We start from the raw sequence: 13907 nt of genomic DNA, 5'->3' as shown, positions 1-13907 counted from the left end.
AAAAAAAATTTATTCTTCAAAGATACAGATTTGTGTCAAAACTGACTCGGTAACATCTGCCCAAACTGTTGTCCTTCTTCCAGAAGCAGTGCAGACACCCAGCCCGTCTTCTCCTCGCCGGCGCACACCTGACCCAAATACTGAGCTGCTGCTGGAAGTCTTAAAGTCTGCTAACATGTGGAGAACAGCTAGCAGAAAACATGTGGTGCTCTTTATCGACAAGGTAAACACAAAAGGATTGTTTGGGGAAACTTTCCCAGGCAGGCTGACAAGAAAACGAAACGTTGAATGGTTCTACATGCTAAGCTAACAGTATGACACAGATTTTTGAGAGCAACATGAAAAGGTCAGTAAAGCTCCTGTACCTGCTACAGTGTAATAGCAAACCTCCTGGACAACATAAGCTAACGCTAGCTGTTATTAGCTGGACGGACACAGACAGCCCAATGATGGGGTTCTGTTGGTCTGACATTCAAAGCAAATCCTTTTAAAATTAAACTACCACCAGGCATGGGGAGTACCTGCATTATATGTAGATAGAGAAAAATGATTCACAGATGTTGATGTTTTACAACAAATGTTCTTCATGTTTAGAAGTACATTCTATTCTTTTAGACAAGGCAACATGCAAGGCAAGAAAAGAAACCATGTGACTGCAGCTTTATGCTTACCACATATTGTGATTTGTATGTTTATGTGACTGACAGAGGGACATCAGCAGACGTGTAGCCCTTTAAGGCTACCTTGGTGCATTTTCGTTTGAAACTTATTAAAGTAAACATTAAATTAGCCACAACTCCTACACTTTCCTGGCCAACATCATTTCAACGTGCAAAGCAGAGCATTTGAGATTTGCCCATCGTCCTGTGAAAGATCAATACCTTATATAGTTCACTGTTACAATTCTGACATGTTACGCCTTCAGCTAGACAAGAAATTGACCTGCACACATAAGACTGTAAGATAAAAAAAAATAAAAAAAAACGCTGCAGGATGTGAATGGTAGATGAATGGTATTTCAATTCACCCAAACGCTCGTTGAGTTTTTTGTGCTGCTGTACAGATCAGGTTTAACTCTGTATGTTTCAGTTTCTGTTTGTGTGCCGCACCGCAGCAGAACCTTTTCTGTGTGTATCCTGCAAGGAAATGAGCACATACCTGTCAGGCAGTCATACGCAGGACGCTGCCTCAGGTCAGTGCTTGCTGCCAGATGATGCCTTTCCGTGGCTGTTCTTCCGTGAACACACCTGTATGCTGTCCCCACTCTCTGTCTGCAGCTTGACGTTTGGTACAGTGAAGATAGAAGACACTACAAAGGGAAAAAAGATGCATGAAGTTTAGACAGGAGCACGCTGCAGGCAGGAAAGCTTTTTTCAAGTGAGCATTTAGAGTAACATCCACCCATCCACTGTTGGAGGGCCATGAGGGTGGATGGGAACTTTCTTAAGCGGGCATTGAGTGAGGGATGGGTATACCCTGGAATCAATTAACCTAACATGTTTTTGGGAAATAGGAAGCCTGAGTATGCATGGAGAACACACACATGCACCAGAAGAACATGCAAACTCCATGCAGGAAGAACCCAGGCTGGGGTTTGAAATAGTGATACCAGCTATGACTCCATGCAGCCTGTTTAGAGCCAGGGACACCTATCTAAGCCTTTCTGGAATGAATTTTTTTCGTGAAAATATTCTCTGATATATAGATATATACCACCTCTTCTGCAGGTGGTATATATCTATCGATCGATCAATCAATAGATAGATAGATAGATAGATAGATAGATAGATAGATAGATAGATAGATAGATAGATAGATAGATAGATAGATAGATAGATAGATAGATATGAGTGAACACTATTTTAATATATTTTTATACAATATATTCTAATTGTTCTGGCTATCAGTCTAATTCCAGGTTTTTACAACTAACATAAATTAAGTCTTAAAAGCCTCCCGGCACTCGTTGGTTTCATTTCAGCGTTCCATCTATGGGGGGAGTGGTGGCCTAGTGGTTAGCATATTGTGCTTGTGTCCTTGAGTTTCTGGGTTCAACTTCCACAGACTGCCACTCTGGGTCCCTGAGCAAGACCCTTAACCCATGATTGCCGCACTGTGGCAGCCCACTGCTCCCCAAGGGGATGGGTTAAATACAGAGAACAAGCTTCATTTGAATGTATGTTGTAATGCCAATAAAGATTATTATTATTATCTATTAGACACAGACACATAGGGAGTTCATAAGTTGATCTGGCTCACCATTTACCACTTATCTGAAATGGGGTCTTAAGAGTAAGAGGTCCAGGCGGGAGACCCAGACATTGATCTGCCAGCAACACTCTGCAGCTCAGTCTGAGGGATCCTATGGCCTTCCCAGGGCAGAAGGAATATATAGTCCCTCCAGTGAGTTCTAGGTCTGCCTGAGGCCCCCTCCCACAGGGACATGCTCACCAATCCTCTGAAGAGAGGTACCCAGGAGGCGTCCTGATCAGACTACCGAAGCTCCTCATTTGACTCTTTTTGATATGGAGGACCAGCAGGGTCCCCCTGGGAATGTAGTTTCTCAGCCGCTCTAAGTTTAAGTCCAGCTATGCTAAGGTGTAAGCTCATTTCAGCACCTTGCAAGCATGATTCATTTTTCCCGTCGTTATCTCGTGGCAGTAGAATGATAGCTAAACAATGGTTTTGATTTTAAAGCGTGTTTTACTCAAACATATTCTTGGCAATCTGACAAGAGGGATAACCTTCAGTTCAAAGGAAGAACCAGACATGGGTATGCTGACGGGTTTCTGCATCACCAGCTAAAATCACAGCCAGTCAAAGTTCTGATGCAGGATCATGGACCATTTTTAGGAACGCCTTTATTTCTCTCACTTTCTTTCCTAGTTATGACTGAGACAGGTGCACAGTCACAGAGTGTTGCAAATTGCCAACCAATCAGGAGAACCAATGCATACATTAACCAATGAGAAGCTCACAAAGCCATGACGCCATCACCTGGGACATCCCAAATACTTTAAAGACCTGGTAATCTGACTGTATGTGAACTTTTGACTTTGAGGAAACTAGTGAAAACATTTTCTATCTCAGCTGACAGAAATGCTGCTGATAATCCTAATCCTAAATCCACAAAACACCTTTTGCAGTTAGGTTCTGAAACTTGAACTGAGTGTCTTGTTTGTATTTCTGACCATAATGTGAGGAAAGGTTGTAGCTCCTACTTGTATTCTTGTCTGTGTTTTTGTGTATTTCTGGCTGCTGCAATAAATTACCCTTCATGGGATTAACAAAGTTTTTCTGAGTCTGATTCTAATCGATCTAAAACAGGAAAAGTTTAAGTTAATTTAATGTGACAATGAGCATAAACCAGGTAAGAGTCTTTTTTAGGGGGAGAGGTGGCCTAGTGGTTAGAGCAGGGTGCTTGTGTCCTGGGAAGGCTGTAAATCTAGCCATCCTCTCCACCATGCCGACACTGAATAGAAGGTAACATGATCAAATAAAACGATTTACAAAATAAATTAATCACATTTGAACTTGGACACATATAATAACAAAAAATTTTTTAAGGAACTTATTTTATGGTCTCATGTAGTAACTGAAACAAAGAGACCACTTCTAACTGCAGTAGTTGATCACAAAGGATGATTTTCTGTGTTTGCTATGAATCAAACTCCATTTGTCACAGCAATCATCAAGTTTTCTTCGTGCTGTCATTAAATATTTGTTAAAGCACATCTTTTACTCTATAAATACCATCTGTTTTCTAGACAGAGCTGCCCCACAATTTGAACGATTAGCTGGTTCTCAATCTCAAGCAGCTGTTCGTTTGTGTTATTTCAACATATTGTCCCCCACAAAGAGGTAAATGAAAATACACACGTGAGTTACTTTGGTTTTATCTGTTCTAGTCCTCATTTTCCAAACTGTTTTATTCTTCATTCTCCGCTGCGTTGCCTGTACCACATGTGCGTGCTGAGAACACAGGGAGATGAAGGCAGAGCGGGGAAAACAGCGAGCATGACAAAAATCTAAATGAGCCATCTCTTTCCTCTCTTTCTGTCAGTGGCCGCTGCTTTCTGGTTCTTTTCAAACACGAAAACCTGCTGGGAGCTGATAACAGGATTAATAATGCAGAAAAATCCTAATCGGGGGGGATTAAAAATGGAATTCTCCAATTAAAATTACCACCCCGTCTGTGGCGGCACACTCAGGTCAATGGAGCGGGCTTTTCACACTACTAATGAATAACAGCTAATATGCGTGTGCAGCCTGTCAAAGCATACGGATAGGTAGTCATCTCTGACATACTTTGATGAAACAACCCAATTCTGGAGGATTAATTGAAATAAAACCTGAATTCGAAGCTTTGGCTAAAGCCTCTGACTCTCAGATTCAGCGTGCACCAGGGACATCTCCTTCCAAAGCCAAGCTGAGAGCTAAGAGTGGTAAAAGCTAAAAGCTGTGTGTTTCTGAAATTTCAGATCCCTGGCTTATTTAAAGAGAGCCGCAGTGTGCTTTTCCCTGGGCAAACAACCAGTCAAGAAGACAGAAAATCAAACTGAGAACCCTGCAGAAGCCAGCAGAGGACCGGCTGGGCTTACTGTCCCAACGGCATCCACATGATAAGACCGACTTTCTCTGCCTGATCAAAAACAAGCCCAGGTTGCTCCTGGCTGTCTTCCATACAGACAAACTGAGACAGAGAAGGGGAGAATGAAGACTTGACAAAAAAAGAAAAGGACTGTACCAAAGCACAAAGGGGTGGGGGGGGGGGGGGGGGAGAAACAGATGGAGACCTATTGTGTGACTGCCAGCCTCTATACCAACTAACCCTGGAGAAAGATGATATTAATACAGAAATATCAAACGCTGCTCACCACTTATGCACCAGGTTTAAATGTAGCATTCATTGTTGAGTCAGGACCAACTTGGGCACCATCTCTCCATGTCTTTGCAGTCGTTCTTTATTAAGATATCTGGATGCTCACTGACATGTTGTACAGTCAGCGAGCTTAGTCAATCAGTCATGTTTATGTGTGGTTTACTGACAGAAGGGAGGACTATCTGTGCTTGTTTTGCAGCCACCGGACCTCTGACTCCCGCAGTCATTCAGTTCCCATTAACCTCTCTGTGTGACACAGTATTGTAGTGGTACGTGTGTGTCTGACGGCTGATATGCGGACAGAACCGAGTCATGAACAGAACAATGGTCCCAAACACAGCAGCAAATGCCATTGTCAGGAATTAAAAGAGCCTGGATGTAGTGCAGCCATGTTGTAAAGAAGTGAAGCAACTTCGAATTATTGCTGAATGAATAGCAGTTTGGACTGGCGACCAGTGCAGGGTGGACCCTGCCTCTCGCCCAATGACAGCTGGAGATAGGCACCAAGCCCCTCCAAGCAAAGATTAGCCATAAGTTCAGATACTGATTATTAATGTGTTAAGCCTCTAATAGCTAAAGTAATACATAAAAAAAACAAAACTGTTGAGAAGTCTGGATACAAGAATCTTATTATTGTGCTTAACCCGTTACATTTTACCAGGTGGAAAGCACTTTTCCAAAGATTTACATGATGAGCAGGGAATCCATGAATTAGGAGATGCTGTCAGCAAAGCTGTTTTGAATATTAACCAGTTTATTTATCTGAAAACTTTTCATCGTTGTGTTAACCTCTTTTGGGCTAAAGGTTTTGTATTAAATAAAAGATTTTTAATTAGTTTTTTTCACCTGGTCCTTATTTCAAGTAAAAACAAAATAATAAAAAAAAAAAACTAATCAATAATTATTGATCTCTACTGACAAGAAACACTTATCATATGACAAATTTTTCAGCCATATTATGCTAACCCTTTTAGCCTTTAGGATCGGTTATATTGTAAAATCAGTACCCATCTTTATTAGTCAATAGATTGGACCATTTGTATTTCTCAGTGTTATTAACAATACATCTAATTCTTCATTCCATTAATTTTTTTTTGCTCCTAATGACTTTTCTTACTGTTGATCCTAAATACATAAAACCTACACTGCAAAAAAATAGAATAAACAGTAAGTAAAATGTTCTTGTAATTAGTGTATTTGTCCTTGACACGTAAATAATCTTATTTGTCAGTGGAATAAGATTTTGCACATAAAATAGGAACAACCCGTCTCCATCATCTTATTTCAAGTGCAGTCTATCTAATTATCTTATTTTAGGGGTAAAAATACTAATTTCATTGGCTGATCATCTTGTTTACCTGCTCAAATCAGGGAGAAATACACTCATTTCCAGAAAACTTAACTAACTTTTTTCCACTTTTGCAGTGTAATCCGGAGGAACTATACAGACGTGAGCTTGCTGACTTTATTTGTAACAGCGATCATTAAGGGGAGTGGAAAGGAATTCGCCCTTAAGACTGAATTTCAGATTATGAGAGTGATTGCTTTATAAAATGTTAATTATTCTACTCGATAGTTATTATGCAATGCATTAACTTATGGTCAGTTGGCTTGAGTAAAAAAGCGTATAAACACGTGATGTTACATACTGTCCTGCAGCTCCCAGAGCCGTGGAGGAAGGTTGCTGAAGTATTCATGGTTCAGGGCTGCCTGCGCTGAAAGCCGGTTCTTTGGGAAGCACTGGAGGAACCTGGAGGCCAACTCCTCAGCATGGTCCACATAGCCCAACCTGACACATGAAAACACATAATTAGATCAAATGATCAAAGGAATCAACATCATACAGAGTGCGCTCTCTTCCCCTTCCCTCACACCTCTGACGTTCTCAAGTTCATAGAGCTGCTGACTGCTGTTTGGTACTTTGTACGTTTGCTGACTTGAGAGGAGAAGCACATATGCAAAGACGCACGCGCTCACATATGCCGCCACCTTTCTCCTGTGAGCTCGCATCACACATGGTGACTGGGTCAGCGGAAGACTTACATCCTTACAGCAAAGCCCAACACACATGCATACTGTGTAAGTGTGTGTTGATGGTGACTCCTGAACCAGTAAACTGAGGTGGATAGTAATTAATCATCAGCTGCATTAAGTAATCATGATGCTATTCAGTGCTGCATGTCAGCATGACGCACACACTGCTGAGAGCAACTGTGTACTGGTTCTGTCCCTCCATCCTCCCACCCCGCCGCTCTGACAGCCACACCCTGCCTCCTAATAGGGATCTAAACCGGACGGTTCAGACAGAAAAGACGTGTCTGCTCTGCAGCGCTCTGCACGGATGCAGAGATAAAGTTAATGAAGTCCATCAGGACCTCTGCTTGCTGCTTTCCCAAGCAACTAAAAACTCCTGCACTGACTTTTTTAGAAAGAGTGTTCAGCGTTTAAACTGATGGGATAGCCTACAGATTGCTATTCTTGATAATGAATTGCTGAGCCTTCCCACTTAGTGATGGAGAACCACAGCAGCTCAACCACGGAGGTCACCAACTTTCTTCTGTATATGGCTACCTCCAAACGTCATGTATCCTTCAGGTTAGGTCAAGAACTTCATGGGAGGAGTTTCCCTGGCTGAGCAGCTGCATCCTAGCCTGAAAATCACCAAGTGGAACGCAGTGCTTCAGATGCAGTGGTGTAAGGTAAGCAGCCAGTCTGGAGTGATGAATCATTCCTTTTTATCTGGCAAATCAATGGACAAGTCTGGGTTTGGCAGTTACCACAAGTGTAATGTCAGCAGTTGGGCTTGGCCCGGCAGTATCAAACCATTTTGAAAACTATCATGCTCCCAAATTTGTGGGAAACCTGTTGGGGATGGCCCCTTCCGATTCAAACATGACTGTGAACCAGTGAATGAAGCGAGGTCCTTGAAGTTCTTTCCCCACCAATCTCCTCATCTATGTTTTCATGGACAGAGATGAGGAGTCTGATGGGGAGATAGAACGCCTTTGGGATGATTGAGCGTGGAAACTGCAATCCAGGACTTCTGGTACCGCATCAGTGTCTAACCTCACAATTTCACTTCCTGAATACTAATCAAACATTTACATGGACACTCCTAACGTTTGTGGGAATAATTTCCAAAACAGCTAAGGCTTATAGCTGCAAAGGGTGAAGAGACATCATAACAAACCCTTTGGATAAAGAACAAAATTTTACTCAAGGTTTCAGGTGTGTGTGTGTGTGTGTTTACTTATTTCACTAGTAAAGTGAGCACTTTGATGTAAAGTGAGGACCCTTTTTTGGTCCTCACAAGACCTGAAGCAGCCAAAATTGGAGAGACATCCTGGGTGTGTCACATACCCAAGGAGCCGAGGCTGTGATTGGGCAAAACCTAATTAAGCTGTGAATACTTATGTATGTATGATTTTGCATTAGTTCATATTTTTGTTAGTTTTTCATATATTTCCAAACAAAAATCAGTCAATGTTTAGTTTTTTTGGGATAAATTACATGTTCTGGATAAATGTAAAGCTGTAGGTCTGTAAGCATTTTAAGGCAAAACAAGCTTTACTTTAATGTTTGTCTGCTAGCAGAGAGTTTATCAGCAGATATGAATCAATGAAATCACCTGGATCTCAGCATGTGGGGCTTTGAAAGCCAATGTACTGTAGAAACAGATTCCTTTCTGGTCTTGTTTCCATACAAACAGAGTGATTGTGGAAAGTCTGATAACATCTGGATCAGTCTTGTCCAGGGGATGAAGCATCGTCAGTGGGGTGAAACCCTCACTGCTGGTTTCATGGTTAGGCCTGCTGATGTCTATTGAAGAACTTCCACCGTGTAAGTGCCTTAACAAAGACTGTGCTGTATAAAGACGAGCGTGCAGGCAATAAAAACCAGCCCTGACATGCAACTGCTCCGTTCACAGTAGTAAAAATGATACCGGGCTTAGGTTGTCTGTTGATATTGTACACGATGGAAGGGACCTGGGTGTGTGTTTGTGGTGCAAGAGGAAAGGGGTAGTAAAACCGTGCACTGAGGATGGGTGAAAGCCAAAAACAGCAACAACAAGAAGGGTGTGGCAGGCCTTTGGCGCTGGATCCAAATTATTTGGGGTAAAACAGTGTGGGCACAGGAAATCAGAAAGTCCATGAGGCAGACACCCCGTCTACTTTTAAGACCATCCTTAAAACTTTCATTTTTTTAAGAAGCTTATAGTTAGAGTGGCTTAGGTTATCCTGAACTACCTCAGTAGTTATGCTGCTATAGGTTTAGGCTGCTGTAGGACATAATGACCACTATTCCTCACTCTGCTACATTCTCCTACAACTCTCCAGTTTTACATTATGTGCTAAGATCTCAGGCAGATATAGAATCTGTGTGCTGAGCACTGGATGCACGTAAACTTTCCTCATTAAACTACTTAAGAAGTGGGCCTACAGAGATAGGATCACTGGACTTCAGCCAAGTATAGTTAATTTGTTACATTTGATACATTCATACAAGAGGTTTTTTTTAAATGCTTGAAAACTTTAAAAAAAAAAAAGCAGTCAACCACCACCGGTGTTTAACCTTTAAGCAGACTTATTTTATGTGCAATGCTCTATTTTGCATTTGATTTTGAGAATATCAAATGCAGGACCACACAGTCACAATTAAAAACTACAGTATGGAAACATTCAGCACTGAATTACAGTTAAAGCCAATTATATTATTGCGTTGAAAATAACATTTTAGAGTCCACCACATTTTTATTCACCAGTTTTTCTGAAGGAGAAAGAACAACTAAACACGTGCAATTTCATATGTCGGTTCATCGAAGCTTGAAGCCAACGCATACCAGCGCATGGCTTCATGGGATTTAATACTATGAAATTCTTCAAACAGGTTGGTGTAGGAGGACATTGTAGACATGCCCTGCCATTGATGGAGTTATAGATGGAAATTTAAAAGAGTGCGGAAAACAATTGCAAAAAACTTTTCTTCTTTTTTTAGCAATAAACATGACAACTATCACATTTTCAGCTGAGATCTGAGGAGTCCAACTTCTGCTGAAGCTATGGACCAGCTTTGAGCTAAACAATGAATAGCTTTACAATGTCAACCTTTCTGGTGGAGCAGTCTGCTAAAATGTGCTGTGAGAAATGTTTGACCATATGCTGCATGGGAAGAAACAAAGAAAACTGCCCTGGAAGATCAGCTGCACAGCTGTCATGTGCATTTTCAAAGCAGGAGGGGAAAAAAGTGGCCAGAAAAATGGCTGATGGGGAGAAATACAGAGGGTAAGATGGGGTAAGCCAGCACTCAGGGCAGAGGCACAATGATTGTATATATGATCACATGAAATTTAGCGTTCCCTGGCTGAAGATGAAAGGAGGCGAAGAGGAAGCGATCATCATTAACATTCCACTTTGCTTTCTTTGTTCATATTTTGATTTCCTCTTGGGCTGGAGAAGGACTGGGGCCTAGAGCTTAAAACTGCCCGACTCACTTTACTCACCATCCAATAGTTTTGGTCCACTGCTCTAAATGTGAATGTAGAAATATTATTTTTACCAACACAAGGTATGATCGCCGTATAAATACCTAAAATATTGATTCTACACACTGCAGTGATGGTTAAAGGAAATACACCCTCAGTCAGCCCAGTGGGTTACATCTGGGGACATATTCAAAATATCCTGGACTTTACCAGGCACTAAAATTATTTACATCTAGCCTAGCCAAGGATTTTGAACAGAAAAGCAAGGTTGGAAATAGGCCATAGTTCACAAGGACATCTGGATCCAGACTAAGTTTTTTGAGTATAGAGCGGCTGATTTCAGTGCAGATGGAACTTGTGCAGATTGAAAAGAAAGGTTAATAAATTGTGCGATGTTTGGACTTTTAGTGGGGAATTAGCAATTTCAACAAAGCTATTGGAACAGGGTCCTAGATGTTCGATGAAACCTTCATCACCTGCAGGATTTCCTCTATGTGGCTGTGTCGGATCTCAGCGAACACTGAGAAGGATGGCACATTCCAGATGGAGATGCCAAGGCAGGAGGAGATGTGACAGAAGAGCCTGTTAGGGAGGACCTACACTTGGTTCCATTGATCCTCAGTTGTTTTGCCGCCAGGAGGCACCTGTGGTTTCAACAAAGAGTTTATTGCCGAATAAAGCTGTTTGGAGTTTCCAGCAGTTTTATTAATAAAGTTGGAGTAGAATTTAGAACGAACATTCTTCAGCAGTTCTGTTTTCATCTGGCATAACTCCTTAGTGAACCAGGATGCAGAATCATCTCATGTGACCTAACGGGGGCATGGGGGTGAAAAACGGCTCTTAGAGAGGAATTATAGTGCAACACCAGTTCATCCACTGTTGCAGAAATAGGACTGAGAATACATTGAAGGTCTGTGTTCAAGCTGGTTAGGTCAATGTGTCTCCAGTTCCAGAAAGATATGTGCCACTTTGGTCTCCAAGCAGATCAAAGAAAAAAGAAAAAAAAGGAATATAGATATTCTTACAACAAAGAATAACATTATTCTTAGCATCTAAAATTGCAAAATTTAAATAATAATCAAAATTTCTCTGTGACTTCATACTTGTAAATATGTTCATACTGACATATTTACATAAACGTAGATCCTCACACAGGGAGTTTGTCATATCACAGCGTACATAAACAATAACATTTTTATTGCTGTCAGTTACTTCATTGAGTTGTAAGGAAAATTGTTTCTCTTTGAGTTCCTCTACCAGCTGTTCTTGAAGATCGTTAGCAATGTAATGTATATGTCAGGTGACAGTGTCAATGGACAGAGGGATAGTTTTTATTTTTGCGCCACTTGAGTCATCCAGCAAGACAGAAACCATGTCTAACGCTGCAGTCAGTAGGAACTCCTCTGCTAGTGTGTTTTTTTTTTTTTGCACGGAACAATTTGGTCCTCCACCTGATATGATGCCAACAGTGCTTGCTGATTTACTGAAGCAGTTCACAAAGTGGGATGAATGTCTGTCGGCTGTGTTTTTGGCACATTTTCGCTGAAACACTCAAGCGCACTGCAGCGTTATTGGGGTGTAATGTCTTTATGTGACGCCTCAATATATTTGGCTTCAAGCTGTCCACTACCAACACTTTTAGACGCAGTAAATGCAACGGACTTTCCTCATTTCCCACCGCATTCACAGTGAAGCCAAACACTCATATTTCCTCGTCTTAAATGTTGGGGGATGGTTGTTTGTCTCATTATCTCCGTCTGTTTTTGCCTCTCTTTTCATCCCTGTTAAATATGTTTCCATGGTTTCTCTTAAGCGTTTGTTCATCAGACTTCATATCTACTGCTCTGTCCTGTTTGTATGCAAAAAAAAAAAAAACACAACAAAACTAAGACCCCGGAGCAAACAATCCCTGCGCGCCAATGACAATGACAGCGCCACACTACCACCCACTGTAGTGGATGTGCGATTACATGTTCCCCGTGGTCAGGATCCCCCACCCCCTCAGCTAAAGGTAAGTAAAAATGACCTCACATCTGATGAAGGGCCAAGACATCTTGGTCCTCAACCATTTCCGCTGCCTGGTGAGGTCTTTGTTAGTTCTACTTCACTACTTCACAGGTCCCCTGCAGTATGTGAGGACCCTGGGCTGTGTACCCGACAGGCTGGTGTGCAGTACAGGGGCCCAACAGGGAAAGGTGCTGGCATCTTTCCTTTTCACCCCCTTCACTGCAGACTTCTCCATCAGCTCCCCTGACTTTGATGAGTCAGCGTCATCACAGTTGAGGACAACTCAGAGTACAGACAGTGGACACAAAACTTTGTGGACCATCTCCAGAGCAACAATAGCAATCCAAGGAGCTGATGGTGGATTTTTGCAGGCTCAGATCCACCACACTGATGACGGTGAACTGATGTTGAGATAGTGGACTCTTAGGCTACGTTCACACTGCAGGTTTTGATGATCAATTCCAACTTTTTGCTGAAATTTGACTTTTTTGAGGTGGCCGTTCATATTACTATTAAGTGCGGCATCATCAGACATCTGTCTGAATGGTTCAAGATCGCGAAGAAACCCACATGCGCAGATAACACACAGCCGTGCACTCTTTATGGAAGTAATGGTGAATGTAATTGTTTCTAGAAGTGTTCAATAAAGTTTTGTTAAAAGAAAAGAGAAACGTTGAAACCGGCCGGTATCTTGCCTTGTTATTATTAGAAAGCCGTTGAGCAATGGGAGCTGACAATTTTAAGACCACATCTTAGCAAGACAAAGTAAGGTAAGAAGAAACAGCACAGCTATTAACAATGGTATTTTATGGAGCACTAACTCCTACTACTGTGTCTGGATGTGAGACAGGAGAGTGACGTGAAAAATGGATAAATGCGACTTGACCATTCAGACAGCGGACGCTTTGAAAAAAAATCCGATACGTATCCGAATTAGTACCACATATGGAACTGACACAAATCTGATTTTTTGGGGGGTGAAAAGATCAGAATTGGACCGTTCACACTGCCGTAAAAAAGACAGATATGGGTCGCCTATGGGCAAAAAGATCGGATTTGGGTCGCATTACCCTGCAGAGTGATCGTAGCCTTAGAAGTACCTGGGTGTTCACCTGAACAATAAACTGGACAGGTACCAACGCAGATGCTCTTTACAGGGAACGTCACAGCAAAGTCTTCCTGCTAATTGGGGCTGATGTCTTTTGGAGTGTAAGTGGCACTCTTGAAAACCTACTTTGACTCTATGGTGGTGTCAGCCATCTCCTGTGGTGTGGTCTGTTGGAGCAGCAGCTTTTCTGTGGCTCAGAGGTGGCAGGTAGATAAGCTCATCAGAAAGGCCAGCTCTGTCCTAGGAAGCTCCCGACCCATTGCAAGTGGAGGGAGTCCAAAAGACAACTACCCTCCCCACCCCCTCATGTAAGAAGCTGTTGCAGAGCTAGAAAGCTCCTTCAGTGATAGACTGCTGCATCCTAGATGCACAAATGACCACTATCACCAGACCCTTCCTCCCAGCAGCTGTTAGACTTTAGAACTATC

The 13907-nt window shown here is 42.0% G+C and overlaps 1 protein-coding gene across 5 annotated transcripts in view; it reads right to left on the bottom strand.

Moving 5' to 3' along the window:
- Window positions 1-1157: 1157 nt before the first annotated feature.
- Window positions 1158-13907, bottom strand: part of cdk14 (cyclin-dependent kinase 14) — a 216161-nt gene continuing 203411 nt past the window's right edge. For all 5 annotated transcript variants that reach the window (XM_036128847.1, XM_036128851.1, XM_036128859.1 and 2 more), the window contains 2 exons: window positions 6532-6671; window positions 1158-1309 (listed from right to left, as the gene is read on the bottom strand). In XM_036128847.1, coding sequence (XP_035984740.1) covers window positions 1194-1309; window positions 6532-6671 — 256 coding nt within the window. In that variant the 3' untranslated portion in view covers window positions 1158-1193. The remainder of the gene's footprint in view (window positions 1310-6531; window positions 6672-13907) is intronic.

Source organism: Fundulus heteroclitus, chromosome 3, assembly GCF_011125445.2.
Source record: "Fundulus heteroclitus isolate FHET01 chromosome 3, MU-UCD_Fhet_4.1, whole genome shotgun sequence".
In the NCBI taxonomy this organism is placed as follows: Eukaryota; Metazoa; Chordata; class Actinopteri; order Cyprinodontiformes; family Fundulidae; genus Fundulus; species Fundulus heteroclitus.
The sequence above is the reverse complement of the archived record's forward strand: the minus strand, read 5'-3'. Positions and strand labels throughout refer to the sequence as shown.